The sequence below is a fragment of the Thalassophryne amazonica genome, chromosome 6, assembly GCF_902500255.1.
Source record: "Thalassophryne amazonica chromosome 6, fThaAma1.1, whole genome shotgun sequence".
Lineage (NCBI taxonomy): Eukaryota > Metazoa > Chordata > Actinopteri > Batrachoidiformes > Batrachoididae > Thalassophryne > Thalassophryne amazonica.
Genome location: NC_047108.1, coordinates 59,989,703 through 60,008,265, shown reverse-complemented (window position 1 = coordinate 60,008,265; position 18,563 = coordinate 59,989,703). Strand labels below are relative to the sequence as shown.

General features: G+C 39.0%; 1 protein-coding gene across 1 annotated transcript in view; it reads left to right on the top strand.

The window, feature by feature from the left end:
* gnai3 (guanine nucleotide binding protein (G protein), alpha inhibiting activity polypeptide 3) overlaps positions 1-18,563 on the top strand; it is a 44,767-nt gene that overhangs the window by 11,735 nt on the left and 14,469 nt on the right. Inside the window, exons 2-4 of the mRNA XM_034172240.1 lie at positions 3,707-3,749; positions 10,213-10,354; positions 10,474-10,631. Of these exons, the coding sequence (XP_034028131.1) occupies positions 3,707-3,749; positions 10,213-10,354; positions 10,474-10,631 (343 nt within the window). The remainder of the gene's footprint in view (positions 1-3,706; positions 3,750-10,212; positions 10,355-10,473; positions 10,632-18,563) is intronic.

Below are 18,563 nucleotides of genomic sequence, written 5' to 3'. Positions count from 1 at the left end.
GCAGACTTTGGCAGTTGTCTTTAAAACAAAACCACAATGCTGTGGGACCAGTACGCTCATCCAAAGAAAATGGTCTCCCTATTTGACCATGAACAGTGATTTATAAGAAGGGAATAATTTGGAGTCTGCCTGTGATGTTTCCTTTGCATGGGTTTGGATGACTTTGGATGCCTGTAAAATTGGTTGGTGAACCGGCAGATAGCCAAAGTTGGTATTCAGCCATAAATCCTTTGCATGAGGTAATTGGTGACAGAAATGTGAGGGCTCCAAACTATTTGTCCAGCTAAACAGTGTCTGTGACCGGGTGTAAATCTCTTTTGCTGAGTACAGCTTGACCAAAGAATTCAAGGATTACATTTTTGTTCGGCTGCCATCTGAACATTTTCTGATTTAAGCCTCCTTGACAAAAGTCATCTGTTAGGGATTCGTAACTGGCAGTGGAATGTGTCTCGCCACACTTTGTGGAACATAACTGTGTCTCTCCTTCCATCTGTTCATGGCCATTTCAAAGAAACAGTCATCCTTTTTTTTTTCAAAAACATCACCAATCTCCTCTTGTTGACAATTTCATGCTATTAAGCTAAATGAGGGCCTGCAACCAGTGTTGCCTCACCCCAGATGTTTATGCAAATAATATCTCAAGAGTTGTTAGAACTTATCATGCAGTGGTTTGTTTAAGCCTGTATCTCATGTAACAGCAAATGCTGACGAATGTAGTGAATTTTGGGTTTTGTCAGATTTTGTAAAACATTGCAAAACAGTTTGCAAATAGTTTTTAGGGTCGCAAACAGTATTTCTTGTGGCAACTAAATTTTGAACGTGCTCAAAATTTTCGTGGTAAATTATTTTTTTCTGCAAACAGTTGCCAATGTTTGTACAACAGTTTTAAGGGTTTTTAAATGGTTATAACGTGTGTCGCTAAAGTTCTTTTTGGCACTCTCTGACCAAAACAGTGTACTTTTTCTTCTTCCTGTCTTCTTTTTCTTCCTCTTTTTTTTGCTCTTCTGCAGCAGGAGAGCTGCAGCCAGACAAAGCAGTTCTCCCTCAAGGACAGCAGAAATTCACCACATTTGTCAGAATTCACAGTCTTTAGATATGTGCTTGATTACTGCCAACAAATTTGGCGAGTCTAAAAATCGCAACATTCGCCGCTCTGTGAGATTCTAGCTTTAGGTATACACATATCTTCATGCATTTATGTTTTTGTACATGCAGCAATGTGCAAGCTCTGTCTTTGGGACCATGATGACAAGTGTAATTGCTCCACTTGGTTGGATGTGCTGAGCAGTGTATTGAGCAGGGTGAAAATTAGGCTCTTCCAAAGTCTGTGTTTCTCTAATGAAGGTGCTAGAAAATGACAGATGTCTCTCTCACTGCATGTGATAAAGGGATGAGGCTAACCTCCCCTGCGTGAAAGGGTGTTTTCCATCCAATATTCTTGAATCTGCATTGCAACCAGGCACACAGCAATCATATGCTGGTGTAGCCTGTAATACAAACTTTCCTCAGAAGTACTCTTTTGGGATTGTCTGTGTTATAATTGTGGAGAACAGATCAGGTTTTAAAGACTGGTGCCGTGCATCATCACATGCACCATACTGTGAAACCACCTTGGGTCCTGGATGGCAACAGGCAGACAGCTGTTCTATCACTTCTAACGCTTCTGGAAAATGGCCATTTGCTGAAGCCAGGTGAAGCATTTGCATCCCCTTGGTCTTCTCCAGCCACTGGGGTCCTGTGTGCTGGATCATGCACAGAGAAACACACCACATGGCCAGAATTTCATGTCTGACATTCCCATGCAATGCAAGTCATACACATTACCCGGGTCTCTGTTTGATGTGTAGATGAAGCAGTGTGAAAGTTTCATATCGTGGCTATAGAGTCCAAAATGATCACTATCAGTATTGTGACAGTATTGTTGAGCTGTGACTTTTTAAAAAAAAATTATTATGTTCTACATATCAAGTTATCATCTTCAAAAACATTCCTTCAACATTCTCATAAAAGCCAAAATATAACCACATTTCAGATTTGATCTTCTTAGAAGGCTGAATGATCTCTTTGAGCGCCCTCACCACTTTCCACCATGTTTTCATTCACACGTAACAAAGCCACGCTTAATGCTATGTCTGTACACCTGCACTGTTTGTACCATAATTTCCAGACTATAAGCCACTATTTTTTTTCATACGCTTTGAACACTGCAACTTAAAACAATGATGCTTCTAATTTATGGATTTTTACAGGCTTTCTTATAATTTACTCATAAGTTGAAATACGTGCATTAGTACTGTCCATTGATTGGCTGAAAACTGCAGTCCTCATGCGGAGTAAATTCACACAGGGAGTAAATATAAAGTCTTACCTGTTCATTTCTGTGGGATTCATCATCACATCCTGAAGAAAAATTACCCACATAAGGCCTCCTGATTTCAGAAAACGACATCTGAAAATACTTTATTCCTTCTTGTGGCTGAAGAAAAGTCCCTCTGTGACACCAGCACTTTGCGCCACAGTTGCTCTCTCAGATGGTTTTTAAAATTGGTGGGTACATCTTATATTCAGGTATGCTCATTAGTCCGGAAATTACAGAATTTCTTCATAATTGATATAAATAAAGTCCAAGACATATTCAGTGACTTGGAAATGTTCATGTATCCATCCCCTGACTTGTCTAAATATAATATAAGTAAAACTGATTATTTACAGGTATTATACCAAAGCATTCCATTACTTAATGCAACCCAACATCTTGGCTTTTATATTTTGAATTAGGTTATATTATGTTGTTGAGATTTGCTTTCAGTTTGAGTTATATTATTTGTCTTTATTGCATTTGAAATGTCATAAACAAATTAAAATATGTGAAATACTAAGTGTTCCAATACTTTTGGAGAGCACTGTATGCACAACTGGAGCAGGTACATCCAGCATCATAATCATTACGCTGTATGGATCCTATCATTTAATTCTTGTGTGTGTGTGTGTGTGTGTGTGTGTTTGTGTTTGTTTTTTGTGGCCTCCGCCCAAAACTATGATAATCTGTGGCTGTTGAGTGGAGAAACACTGGGTCAGCAGCATGACAACTATTTCCTGTTTGGATGACTGTTTCAGAAACTGCAGGTTCCTCACAATGAAATAATGTCTTCTCTCGATCAGTGTAACACCCTTTAATGCAGTGAAGATTCTCTCCTGCTCCCAGATCATCACTGGGTTTCCAATGCACACTTCTGTTGTCAGATTCAAAGATAATCTAGGCTTTAAAAGTTTAGATTTGAATAGTATTTGTGTATGCCCTGCACAGTTATTTTTTTTTTTTTTGTTTGTTTTCCCCTGTTGCACAAGGATCCTTTCTGAGGGTAGAGCTTGATCCTCTATGTGATAGTGGACTGTTGTGCTGCCAGTTTTCGCTGTACAGTAAATATAAGCCATGTTGGAAGTTGTGATTTTTTTGCAGGCAGCATCAGTGTGATCACACACCCCAACCTCCTGATATTAGGTAATTTTATTCCTGAAGCATTTATGGGAGTGTTCCATGACTCCACTGTCTGCCGTATGCTTCATACTTTCCAAATTAAACCCATTATCAGGCTGCTTGGTGTTTTCACTCTGCTCTAATTTTTTGTGAATGAATACATTACTTACAGTAAGATGACGGTATGAAAGGATGCCTCAAACAGTAACTACTCTTTCCTTTTTCTAGGAGCTGGAGAATCTGGGAAAAGCACAATAGTGAAGCAGATGAAGTAAGTTACAGCCCTGATGACTCCTACATTGTGTTAAAAAAAAAATCCTATTTTTTGTAATCTTGACAAAATACACAGTGATTCACTCACTCCCATTTTCAGCTGCAAGCCTGTTGTCAGAAGTTAATAGTGTGGAAAGAGCAGTGATGATTGATTGACGCAAGCAGTGGAGGAGCTGCATTTTGATCCATCCAGGCAGAGGAGGAAGTCCCCTTTTTGCATAAGATATGAAACAATGTCCACGGGGGCCGGTCGTAGCACCAGCTGAATAGAGTGCCCTGGTTCCCATGTTAGGCATACTCACTGAATCACCATTTCCATTTCGTAAAAGTTCAAAATGATTATTAGAAACATAAACACAATTGCAATATTTTGTGGATATAATTATGGAGGGCAAATGTAACAAAAATCATAAAAACTGAGGTGATGAAAAATGGTTGTGTAGAAAGGAATGTGAAATTTTTAAAAGTGGAATCATAAATTATGAAGTGATTTGAATATGTTAAAGCCAGGTTGATTTAAAAAAAAAAAAAAAAGTTGTAAATGATGAAAAAGAGGCAGTTTCATAGTTTTTCCTTTTTTACCCGAGGCCATCAAATATGGCCATCGGGTATTGTGGAGGCTTAGCGTCCATCTGTCCATCCGTCTGTGTTCAGCACAAGTCCAGTCCTATTACTGCCAGAGTTTTCAAATTCACAGGGAACATTCTTGGGACACAGATCTTGGACAAGTTCAAAGATGGAGGTATTTTAAGACTTTAAAATGTCACATTCTGTTTCAGTCTGTTTGGTTTGTTTTTGAGTGGCAGGGGTAACAGCCAATCAGAGTAGAGCTGCACTGTGAGATCAGTGGTTGGCCTCTCTAAAACCGCTTTGTTTTGTGTATTTATATACATGTTTCTCATATATTATGTAAAAGCAAGCGAGAAATTAACCTTAAAACACTGTTTTGGGAACATAATATCACCTCTGAAGTCATTTAGAAGACATTTTGCCGACGTTAGCGTGATGACGTCATAGGCTGGTTTAGCTAGCTACAAAACTCTGTTTTGTTTGTGTGTTAATATAATATCTTTGTCATATATCATGTAAAAGCTAGTGAGAAGTAAACTCTTCTAATGGTATATTTATAAAATGGTGGCTGAGGATAAAGGATGGCCGGAGCGACTGAAGAATATGGCCTACATCGCAAATCTAAGGTTGTGTTACAGTGTTCTGACTGAAGCCAGCTAGGTTATAATGAAGCTTCCTATAGGATAGCTGTATTTCATGAATCACGATGAGACTGTAAATTTTTCATTATAGTTTTGCTATGCGGGCTGTATTATTCAGTTGCTCCGGATGGACTATCAAAAACTATTCATTTATTTGACTTATTGTTAGACTTACCAATACCTTTGTGCAGTTTGTGTCCAAAGCACGTTGGGCCACCCGTTCCCTCTCAGAGTTTTGATTGTGTTGGTGCCGCTGTCAGTTGTCGTGTAGATTAGACTATGCTCGGACAGGATCCAGGAACCCAGGGCATCCTTCAGTCCCTGGGCAATAAGTTCACCTTTGTGATTGTCTGGAAAGCACGCTGTTTGGAGGCAAATACTACGCAGAGCACCTTTATCATTGTTGATAAAGTGCACTGTCAAACTCATGTATGGCTGCATGGTTCGACTGGGCCATATATCTGTCATTGGAGACTAAAACGGCACCCCCTCCATCTCTCTGCTGATTTCCTCAGGAGTACTGTTGTACAGATGGGGCAAGACAACTTCAGCAAAATAGTTGTGGCTAGGTAGCGCATACCTGGGGTCTATAGTTTTCAGTAAGTGGATAAACCGAGTCTTTTCCACTGTATATTCGGGTACCATATTATGGTGTCAGATCCGTGACAAAACCCCACTCGCGTAAAAAATGCGTTAACGCATAGATATTAACTGCATGCTCAAATAATAACTCAGCGTGCGCAAATTATCTCTGCATGTGCACGCAAAGGTGCTGCGCGCGAGGACCAGCGCTCCTCAGCACGCTCGAACTTGATTTCTACTATAATTTACTAAGCAAACATTACATACACAAATGTAATTTTTTTTCCAAGACAAAACTAAACATTACTCATTGAAAAATGATTTTAAACTTAAATGAGTTTAAACTTAATTATAAGTCTCTATCATTGATTGAATCCAATAATGTTTCAAAAGTAGTTTCTTTTATAGACAAATTTGATTTGTAAATGTTTAGTTGTCCTATATTTTCTTTTATTATTTGTAAATAATATTCAATAAGCCCCTTTATGTTCTTGTATTTGTGTTTTTATAATAAATTATTATTATTATTATTGTTTATTTATTTATTTATTTATTTATTTTTAAAAGGAGATGCCATTGTCTCCTTAAGGGAGGTGGTGGCGTCATGGTTTGCACATGATTTAAGAGGTTTTAATTTGCAGTCTGCAGACGTGCCGGTGTCAGGAGGTGATTTTTAGGACTTTCTGTAATTTGTTGTACCTTGGGTAGTGGGAGTTTGTTTGTTGTAACAGTGTTATTCCCCTCGTAAAGAGTGGCATTTCTACCACTCGGCTGGATGCCTCTGTTTTAATTGCTGGAATAAATTTGTTGTGCTGCTGCTGCCTTTTGTTACGTTGGACCAGTGATTCTCAACCGGGGTGCCGCGGCACCCTAGGGTGCCGTGATCGATCGTCAGGGGTGCCGTGGGTATTTTTCATATTCGCGATTATTTTTCATATTCGCGATTACCGTGAATTATTTATTTTATCCACAAAGCATAAAACGACTCAGAATCTGACGTCATTGTGCTGCAGCCTCGCTCTCGTCTTAAGGCGGGACAATAACAAGGAGGCTGACGGCTGATTAAAACAGTGCCGTCTGCTTCAAAAGCCGTCTAAAATGCGGAGCTGTCGGTGTGTGTGTCTGTGCCTGTGTGTGCACGCGCGCGGAGTTAACAGGCTGCAGACTGCGAGGGAGGGGGTGGGTGAGGGAGGGGAGGGGAGGGGGTGGGTGAGGGAGATTCCTGAATGGAGGCGCGACACGTTCAGTGCGCAGCGAGCGCGGAGCAGAGAGAGGATTTTAAATGGAGTGAACATGTTAACAAAACGAAAACGTGAAGCTTTTACTTCTCTCTGAACTTTCTCTAAAGGTGTGATTCTGCCGTTACCGTCCTGTTCACACCATGTGCGCGTCGTATGCTGAATTTATGAGATCATGAGATGAAATAAACGGTCAAATATCTTTAAAAACATATTTAAAAAATGAGAATATATGAATGAACTGAGATACACAAAAAAAAAAATGTTCAGAGGCACAGATCACAAAAAGCAGGTGAGAACTCTGAACTTTAACAGCTGTTATTTTCCAAAGGTATTTATTTGTTCAGTCTTGAGCTTAATGTAGTGTTTAAGCACAAAACGTGACTGATGAGGAGAAACAATTTCAGAAATGCAACAGAAACAACCACAAATCAGAAAAAGTTGGGACTGTATGTAAAATGAAGATAAAAATAAAAATGTTGCACCATTCCCAGTTTCTCCACTCACAGAAGCCAAACGTTCTTCCAGAGTTGTGTAATTATACTACAATAGTAGAATATAAAGAAGGGAAAAAAAGAAAAAAAAAATAGACAATATATTCGTCAATCGCAATTATTTGTCTGACAATCGTCTCCAGAAATTTCTAATCGTGACAGCCCTACTTGAGATCAGAGCGCAAAATGCTTGAGGATTTTCGAAATGCGATGTTTTCTGTATCGATTTTCTATTGTGATAATTGGGTTTTGCGCAAAACCAGAGGTAATAGCATTATAATATTATTTTAGTTGGTGGTGTGCCGCAGGATTTTGTAAATATAAAAAGGGTGCCGCGACTCAAAAAAGGTTGAAAAACACTGCGTTGGACTTCAGATAAACTTTGCAGCATGCAGTCACTTGTTCCACATCTGTTGCTACAAACCCAAACCAGTTCCTTTCTTGGAACAAACTTCTCGCTCTTGTTAGTGGTAGCCATGTTGTTGCTGTGTGAAGGAAAGGGGGGGCTATGGAAGCATCTAGGGGCAAAAGATGTGCCATAGCAAGATGAGAAAAATTTGAATTTTTAAATTTTTTTAAATTGCCTGCAACAAGAAACTTGAATAAATCGATATATCACCCAGGCATAGCCCATGATGAGTGTATGTAAACTTCCTACCACACCTGTGGCTGATTATTAGAATCATTAGAATTTGAATGAACCTTACAGTATTTTATTTAATAATGAGTAAATACATTTTTCAGTGTTGTAGCACCTTTGCATTATAGTTATGGGTGTGCGGTAATAATTATAATATTCACTCATTTTCACCCACTTGTCTGGTCACAGTGGCAGCAGAGCAAGCAGCTCATCACACACTTCCCTATTCTAGGCCAAGCCCTGTAACTGCTCCCGGGGGATCCCAAGGCGTTCCCAAGCCATCTGGGGAATATAATCTCTCCAGCATGTCCTGGGTCTTCTCCTCGGCCCCCTTCCAGTTGGACACTCCTGGAAGACCTTCTTAAGGAGGAGACCAGGGAGCGTCCTCATAAAATGCCCAAACCACCTCAACTGACTCCTTTTTATGCTAAGAAGTAGTGGCTCTACTCAAAGTCCCTACTGGATAGTCGAGCTGCTCACCCTGTCCGGGAGTGTAAGCCCAGATACCCAATGGAGGAATCTCATTTGTGCTGCTTGTACCCATGATCTTATTCTTTCAGTCATTACCCAAAGCTCATGACCAAAAGTGAGGATAGGAGCATAAATTGACTGCTCACCTTCTTCTTTACCACGATGGTTCAGTGTAACAGCATTTCTTCCCACCCTGGAAATCTTCCCCTCACCCATGAAAGGCAACATTACTACAGGACAGCACTGATTAAAGGTTACACAAACCTTCACAAGGCCCAGTTAGGATAGAGCATCCTTTAAACTATGTCTCATGGATGTCTTATGGTCCCAGATGAAGCACAGTTTGATTGACTGAACGACATTGGTAATCTTTCTGTATCCATCATAGCCTTCTACAGTAGTAAAAATTGGTCTGCCCCGCCTTCACTGTGCATGCATCATTTCTCAGCGTCACCAGCGTTTTGCTGATTATCACGTCATTTCTGTTTCAAACTGTACTCTAGTCGTCATCTATCTCAGTGAAAAATAGCTGAAGCTTTTGTACAACAATCATTTCTACATAAATTCAGCATTATTTCATAATAAAAGATGGAAGAAGTGATCAGAGCGCCACACCAGCGAGGCGAGCTGCTGCTGATGCGTTCACTGCGCCTTCCTTCATTTCAAAGCATCAGTAACGACTCACCGATTATCGCCTTGTTTCTGCTTAAAACTGACTTTAGAATGATTTAAGAGGTTTTACGTTGTCATCTGATGGTTAATAATCACATCATTCTCTTTGATCACTTTGGGTGGAGAGAATCAGTCTCAGACGAGCTGCTGTGGTCCAAAATAACGCATGCACAGTGAAGGCAGGGTGGACAAATTTTTAAAGGGGGACCATTCGGTCTGTGACACCGGCTTACCTTCAGAGGCTCTGAGTGTCCAAATACCTGGGGCCACCACCTTGGACCAGGAGGACCAGTAACAAAATTGGTGCTTCATGTCCTGATCAGTAGGCTCAAAAAATATTTCTCTCACCCTGATTCCTGGCTTGGCCTTTCTGTGTGGCATTTGCATGTTCTCGCCATGTTCATGTGCGTTTCCTCTGGATGCCCCGGATTCCTCGCACCTCCAAAGACATGCAGGTTATGTGAATTGGAACTTAAATTAGCCGTACCCTGCCTCTCGCCCTATGACTGCTGGGTCACGACACCCCACCCCACCCCCACTCCCTTAATTAGAGTAAGTAGGTATTGAAAATGAAAAGGATATAACTGTTTACATCTTTACTTCTGAGGAATAGTCAAAATTACTTTCAAGCAAGATGGGATATTATGAATTGTCACCACATTTAATGTTTAGAAAATATTTGCACAGACTACACTGAAGAACATGTCTGCGTATCATTTTGTGGGGTTAATGACTGGTTTTAGTACCTAAATAAATTAAAACTACGAACCCATTTGAGAAACTGTACATATTTATAGATCGATATGATATGTGTAATATCTGTTAGGATCCAATTAATATGTTTGATTTTGTTGCTGGACTACATTGATGTGTTTTTGCATTGTCTCTGCATTGTATGACGCTTGTCTTTTGGGTTAAATTAAATTAAAACAATTGCTCTTTTTTTAATGTTTTTTTTTGTACAGTGCCAGGAAGATGGGTAGTCTTAATAAGCCTGAAGATCTGTAGATGCTGTGAACATGCGACTATATGGCATTATTCTTGTTCTTAATTGGCCATAATAAACTATCTCTCTGAAAAATCAAATCTGTTTATTCTGGATTTTTTAATACTGATACACTGAACTTTAATCTGCATTTTGTTTTTGTTTTAGAATCATACATGAAGCTGGTTACTCAGAAGAGGAGTGTAAGCAGTATAAAGTGGTGGTGTACAGCAACACCATCCAGTCTATCATCGCCATCATCAGAGCAATGGGCCAGCTAAAGATTGATTTTGGGGATGCTGCGCGGGCGGTATGCTAAATTCGCACAGTCTGCTTTTATGTGGCTGTTAAATTACACGGTTTTCTGTGATGATTCACCACAGGGAGAATTTTACAATAACAGCGGTTATTTTCAATCCATGTTGCCAGGACGATGCCCGTCAGCTGTTTGCCCTGGCAGGCTCGGCAGAGGAAGGCCTGATGTCAGCAGAGCTGTCTGGTGTGATTCAGAGATTGTGGAACGACGGCGGAGTTCAGCACTGCTTCAGTCGATCCAGAGAGTATCAGCTCAATGACTCTGCTGCATAGTGAGGACTCTTCTCTGCATACAGACACCTGTCAGCTTTCCAAGTGTCAATAATACACATGTTGAAGCAGTCAGTAGTCACAAACCGGTGTGACCAAGTGGCAGCTGTCACAGTGTGGTCACAGCAAGAGGTGGCGGCTGTCCGCCTGGCTGTGGTTTGTCTTTGCCAACTCCATACACAAACACACGTGTGTGCACATGGCTTGAATTTGGCTTGAGTTGAATAGTAAACCCAAGTCTTAGTGAGGTCCAGAATGTTTTTATTGTGAAGCACATTCATTTAGGCACTAGTGAGGATAAGCGAGGAGAAATATTGAATACCTAAAATTAGGGATGTCAATCGTACAACAACTCACGATTCAATTCGATTCCGATTCTTGGGGTGACGATTCGATTCAGAATCGATTTTCGATTCAAAGAGCTCTGAGAAATAGATATATTACTTAAAAAATGTTTATGTTTAAGAAAATGCAGCTTTACAAGGTTAATCAAGTGATTCTAAATGTAAATTTACTCATCTGCTTTGCTCGTTGGTCTGGTTTGCTGGCAGTTTAGTGAAGCGCTGGTCAGTAGTCGGCAGATACCGCTGCTCCCCTCTTTTAGCTTCGGGTGACGGCGTAGCATGTGGGCTTGTGGATCTGAAGTGTTCCCGAAGTACTTGACGTTCATTTTGCAGATTTTGCACACTGCATAAGTCATGTCAAGCTCCTTCTTACGCAGCAAATAATAAAATCCAAACATTTGCCTTAAGCAAAGACGGTGCTGGCTGAATTAGCTCTTCATCCGCCATGCTAAGCTGCAGCCACTGAACTCTGCAGCTCACGAGCGTTTGAGGCATGCCAGACCCCCCCCCCCCCCCCCCCCCCCCCCCCCCGCGTGGATGCTGTAGTACCGAACCCGTTGCCTGACAAACAGTACACGCAGTGAGTAAACAAGAAAATGTTTAAAAAAATGCTTTTTAAAAATCGATTCTTGGACATTTTGGATCGATTGAGAATCGTAATAAATAAGAATCACGATTCGGACATGAATCGTTTTTTTTTTTCTGACACCCCTACCTAAAATGCCTTTAATTAAAAAACAAAAATCATACTCTGTCTTGAGCTACAGAAAATTGAAATATTCATTTAAATTTGGGTCCTGTACCTCTGGGGATCCACGGGCTCTAGATTGGGTAGTGTTTGTAAAATAGGTAGCTGACATCTTTCAAGAGTGGTAATAAATTGTGCAAAGTTTCTATAATGAGTTGGAATGGTGTGTGAGTCCAGAATGGTTGTAGGACTTTATACCTCAATGGTTTTTAGAGGAAAATTCAACCCTTTTCTCTCCTGCTAATTTACTGTCTTAATGTGTTCATAAATTGTTTAGGTTCTTGTTATCATATACACATTATTTATTTATTTATTTTTATTTTATTATTATTTCTATTTTGTCATTTGATTTTTAAATGGACCGCAATGGAAATAAGTGTTTTGACTTTTTTGTGTCATCCATGTGTTTTTAATGTATTTACAGTCATGTTCCTACATTGAACTTAATAAATAAAAGCACGCACGCACACGCCACTTCGCTTTTAAAATATAGATGAGTTACCGCCCTCTGCTGGAATGGGGTGTGAGTCCAGAATTTAATTATCAATGTCCATTGTTCACTGTTGTTAGCTAATATCCCTAATTTCTCCAAAAATATTACTCCTATTAATTTTCCATTTTTGCGACATTCATCTTTGACCCAACATACATAAACATACCAAAAAGCAATTATCAGCTCTCCACACCACAGTTTCTTCGTGATTGAAGCCATACACACGCAAGCATGCACGGATACATGCACACAGAGGCCACTTAGCTATTAATATACAGACAGGTTCAGTAGCTTTGGCCAATACTGCGAACAAATTGCTGGCAATAACAACAACAAATATACATCAATGATCAGACCACAGTAAAAACACTAGCTCCTTGGTGGAGATAATGATCACTGTCGAACACCGTAATGTGAGGGGAAAATATTGAACAGACCTTAAAATCAGGTATTCTCATTCAGTTTTTATATTGCCTTAAAGATTAAGATTTACATTGAAGGTGCTCTTGATGCGATTCATTCAGTCTTGCAGCACTACACTGTTTCAATAACTCGTGATTCCTGAAACAAAAAACTAAAAATGATGGGTGTCAAATAGGGGTGTCTTAATACATGTATTTATTTTGAACTGTACGGTACACATGCGACGGCTCAGGGTACAGAACTCGATGTAAAATACACAGTACGACTCTGCACATTGTGATTTTACTCATGCAAATATCTCTTTCCATAAGTCACCACCAACATGTCATATCATGTCCACAGAATGTGTGTCACTCGAGTTTCATGAATGTGTAGCAGGAGGTGTGGCAAGACCCCTCAGCCTACTGTGTGGGTAGAACAGAGGGAACAGCAAGCCAGGCAGTTGAAGCGACTGTGACTGGATTATTCCAATCAGAAACTGTGGAAGCAAAATTGGAATTGGCTAATATACCTTTTTCTTCTGAAATACGAATCTAAAAGCGAAATTGTAGCAATCCGTATTTGTTGTTGAATCACTACCCCTGAATGAGATCAGACGACATTTGAGTTGAGGCACCATCAGTTTTTGACAAAAGTTGATGTTTTATATGAATTAGTGTAAAACCTCACGGATGAGACGGCTGCTGCATAGTGACACTCTGTACGATCATTTCAAATTTGAACAGAGTGATGTTTTATGAGATGCCGTCATGTGTGTTAAACACAAACAAACTTAAAATGGACAAAATATTGAGGCAGTTTGACACAACGTGTCCCAAAAAACAAAACACTGAATGCACTGCACAGTAAATTCATCCCAGCACAAATGACGAGAGATGGAATCAATTCATAAATGCTTCATGAAAAAGAAACTTGACATTTACACTTTGTCTCAAAATACTAAAGTGGCTGATGGCAGCTCCCCGCTGCTCACACCTTCCAGCTGCTGATATTTCAATACAAATATGAACCGGACTGTGTGTGTGTGTCTCTGTGCACCGTTCAATTATACAGCGCACTTTGCACAAGGAGATGCTTGATGAGAGAGTAATGCAGAGGAAGCCTTTTCTGTGTACACGCCACAAACAGAGTAGCTTGAGGTATGCTAAAGCACATTTGGACAAGCCAGCTTCATTTTGGAATAAGATGCTGTAGACTGATGAAACTAAAATTGAGTTATTTTGACATAACAAGGGGCGTTGTGCATGGCTGAAAAAGAACACAGCATTCCAAGAAAAACACTTGCTACCTACAGTAAAATTTGGAGGTGGTTCCATCATGTGGGGCTGTGTGGCCAGTGCAGGTACTGGGAATCTTGTTAAAGTTGAGGGTCAAATGGATTCCAGTCAATATCAGATTCTTGAGAACAATGTTCATGAATCAGTGACAAAGTTGAAGCTGTGTCGGGGCTAGATCTTTCAACAAGACAACAACCCTAAACACTACTGAAAATCTACTAAGACATTCATGCAGAGGAACAAGTACAACATTCTGAAATAACCATCTCAGTCCTCAGACCTGAATATTATTGAAAATCTGTGGTGTGATTTTAAGTGAGCTGTTCAAAATACCTTCATCCAGAATTCAGACTCTCATTGGAAGCTATAGGAAGTGATTAGAGGCTGTTATTTCTGCAAAAGGAGCATCTACTAAATATTGATGTATTTTTTTCTGTTGGGGTGGCCATATTTATCCACCTGCTTAATTTTGTTTGAAGAATTATTGCACACTTTCTGTAAATCATACAACCCCCGGCAATAATTATGGAATCACCGGCCTCGGAGGATGTTCATTCAGTTATTTAATTTTGTAGAAAAAAAGCAGATCACAGACATGACACAAAACTAAAGTAATTTCAAATGGCAACTTTCTGGCTTTAAGAAACACTATAAGAAATCAGGAAAAATAATTGTGGCAGTCAGTAACGGTTACTTTTTTAGACCAAGCAGAGGGAAAAAAATATGGACTCACTCAATTCTGAGGAATAAATTATGGAATCACCCTGTAAATTTTCATCCCCAAAACTAACACCTGCATCAGATCAGATCTGCTCGTTAGTCTGCATCTAAAAAGGAGTGATCACACCTTGGAGAGCTGTTGCACCAAGTGGACTGACATGAATCATGGCTCCAACACGAGAGATGTCAATTGAAACAAAGGAGAGGATTATCAAACTCTTAAAAGAGGGTAAATCATCACGCAATGTTGCAAAAGATGTTGGTTGTGCACAGTCACCTGTGTCTAAACTCTGGACCAAATACAAACAACATGGGAAGGTTGTTAAAGGCAAGCATACTGGTAGACCAAGGAAGACATCAAAGCGTCAAGACAGAAAACTTAAAGCAATATGTCTCAAAAATTGAAAATGCACAACAAAACAAATGAGGAACGAATGGGAGGAAACTGGAGTTAACGTCTGTGACCAAACTGTAAGTAACCGCCTAAAGGAAATGGGATTTACATACAGAAAAGCTAAACGAAAGCCATCATTAACACTTAAACAGAAAAAACAAGGTTACAATGGGCTAAGGAAAAGCAATCGTGGACTGTGGATGACTGGATGAAAGTCATATTCAGCGATGAATCTCGAATCTGCATTGGGCAAGGTGATGATGCTAGAACTTTTGTTTGGTGCCGTTCCAATGAGATTTATAAAGATGACTGCCTGAAGAGAACATGTAAATTTCCACAGTCATTGATGATATGGGGCTGCATGTCAGGTAAAGGCACTGGGGAGATGGCTGTCATTACATCATCAATAAATGCACAAGTTTACGTTGATATTTTGGACACTTTTCTTATCCCATCAATTGAAAGGATGTTTGGGGATGATGAAATCATTTTTCAAGATGCATCTTACCATAGAGCAAAAACTGTGAAAACATTCCTTGCAAAAAGACACATAGGGTCAATGTCATGGCCTGCAAATAGTCCGGATCTTAATCCAATTGAAAATCTTTGGTGGAAGTTGAAGAAAATGGTCCATGACAAGGCTCCAACCTGCAAAGCTGATCTGGCAACAGCAATCAGAGAAAGTTGGAGCCAGATTGATGAAGAGTACTGTTTGTCACTCATTAAGTCCATGCCTCAGAGACTGCAAGCTGTTATAAAAGCCAGAGGTGGTGCAATAAAATACTAGTGATGTGTTGGTGCGTTCTTTTGTTTTTCATGATTCCATAATTTTTTCCTCAGAATTGAGTGATTCCATATTTTTTCCCTCTGCTTGATCTAAAAAAAAGTAACCGTTACTGACTGACACAATTTTTTTTCTTGATTTCTTATAGTGTTTCTTAAAGCCAGAAAGTTGCCATTTGAAATGACTTTAGTTTTGTGTCATGTCTGTGATCTACTTTTTTTCTACAAAATTAAACAACTGAATGAACATCCTCCGAGGCCGGTGATTCCATAATTTTTGCCAGGGGTTGTATAAACTCCATTTCACTTCTCAAATATCACTGTTTTTCTGCTATATGATATATTTAACTGAAATTGCTGATCCATACAACCAATGATTTATAAAGGAAAATCATGGAAATCATCAGGGGTGCCCGAAGTTTTACATACCTGTGTGTGTGTGTGTGTGTGTGTGTGTGTGTATATATATATATATATATATATATATATATATATTAAAGCTTGCTTCATTAAATTGTGATTTCTTGATCTTGTGGGTGACGTCTTCCAAAAAGCAGTTTTCCTACTTCATGCATGGAATATTTCTACTACTTCTGACGAAAGTAGGCAAGATTTGTCTTGTTCTTTCAGATCTTGTTGGAACTTGTTTCACTGTTCATTGCACCAAGAAAAATAAGACGACCTAACACCTAGAAAATATTTTCTCAACTGACAGCTGGGTAGATGACAGTTTGTCTGACAAATTGGTATACATTTATTATTGTCAAGATTAAACCTTTAATGAAGTTCATTGTCAGCTTTGAGATTAAACCTTTAATGAAGTTCAAAATGTAAACAGTCCTGCATTATAATCATAAGTAGATGCCCATCGGTTTGTGTTTCTGGAGCATTCATCTCACATTTGACCTGATAGAAAAGTATGTTGGTGTTGAGGACATGTTCTTTGTTTTGAAAACAGCAGAACTGTATTGGCTGGAGGTGAAATTTATCAACACCTCAGCACAAGAGGAACTGTAGCGTTAGTCTGTTTCTACTCAACCCACAACGAGGCATTGTTTATCACGCACCAAAATATCAGCCCATATTTAGTATCATTCTGCTCACTCCTCCAGTGTTTGTCTGTAGATCAAGCCCTGCACTTCACCAGACATAAATGTCGCCAAAGCATTTTACTGCCTTGTTTTATTTTGTCTTTTTATTTATTTATTTTAGCACATGTGGGGTATTGTTATTGGTCTGATGTATCCATATGTCCATGTGTTGGAACAAAATAACTTGAAGAGTGATTTACTTTTGAGAAAAATCAGTTAAAAATCAAGGTCACAGGCCAAGGTCAAAATTTTGGCCAAATCCATAGGTGTAGATGATAACTCAAAAACAATAAATGCCAATATCTTGTAACGCAAGAAATTACAAATAAAGGGTAATGAGGATGACATGATTTGTTTGTTGTGTAATTTGATGCACCATCTAAATCCCAAATGGAACTTTGTTTTGCCTATATTATGTCCCCTCACACACCCACCTCATGTCATAAAACTGAAAAAACATGTAGTTTCTACTGAAATCTAATTATTATAATGTAGGTTTATTTTTGTAACATGTTGCAAAATTACAGGTCATTTTAATGAAGAGGGCATATTTATCTGTGGTGCAGATTCCATAGTGAATATTGTCTTTTCCTTCATCGCCATCATGCAGACTAACTACAGGAGGAAGCGTGTGTGCGCATGCGTGAGGTTTTGAGATTACCTGTGACCAATCTTGCATTAACATTTATAAGATTTCTTGTAAATCACTTCCAAATCTAACAAATGTTGGTCATATCATCTGATCCCTCGAATTTCTCCCCCTCATGAGTTGAAATTCTAAATTGTTTCCAGACAGCATGAATTTTGATCATATTGGCAATGTTATATGATGAATCCCTTATTTAAAAGGCAAGGAATAAAATTATAGTGGTACCAAAGAAAATTATTTTTATGATTTAAATCTTTAAAAAGTGACAGTGGCACTATACCTTTAACATTTATTTACATGTGGTGCTAAGCTAGGATGATGGCTAATATGTGGGCAAATTTGAAACAAAATATACAACAGAACAGGAAAGTAGTACTGGAATTACAGATGGAATGTGTGCCTGTGTATGGTGCCAAAACCTTTAGTCATTTTTTCAATACTGTAAATAACTCTAAACTCTGCTTCAGAATGTTTTAAAACCAGAGATGTCTGTGTTTTGAACATTGTTCTGAAGTCCGCGTGAAAAGGAAGACTTCACAATAAGAGTTGAAATATGCAACAAAATGATAAAGTAACACCAGAATAAAAGAATAGATACAACATGGGGCTAGGGATGGAGCCAAAATTTTCCCTTGATACCGCAAAACTGCTTCAAAATGCAACATCAAAAAAAAAAAAAAAAAAAATGCTGATAATGCTTCTGGGAGACTTCAATTCTATAAAACTTCCCACGGGTGCTTTTATTTTTTTGTGGTGGGTGTCAACAGGAAACCAACAAAAAAGGACAAAGGCACTCTGTTAAGGAAAAAATAAGAAGCCTATATCAAACTTGGCAAAAAGATTTCAAATCACCTGGGAATATGTGTCGCGGCCATACTCTGATGAATACCAATATGTACCATAGTAGTACATGTACATAGTAGTAGTAAGTATTTAGCTGAGTTTATTTGGATATACAACAGATAAAAGTAAAAATAATATTTATAACTTACTAATTTAGTCCACTCAGTAT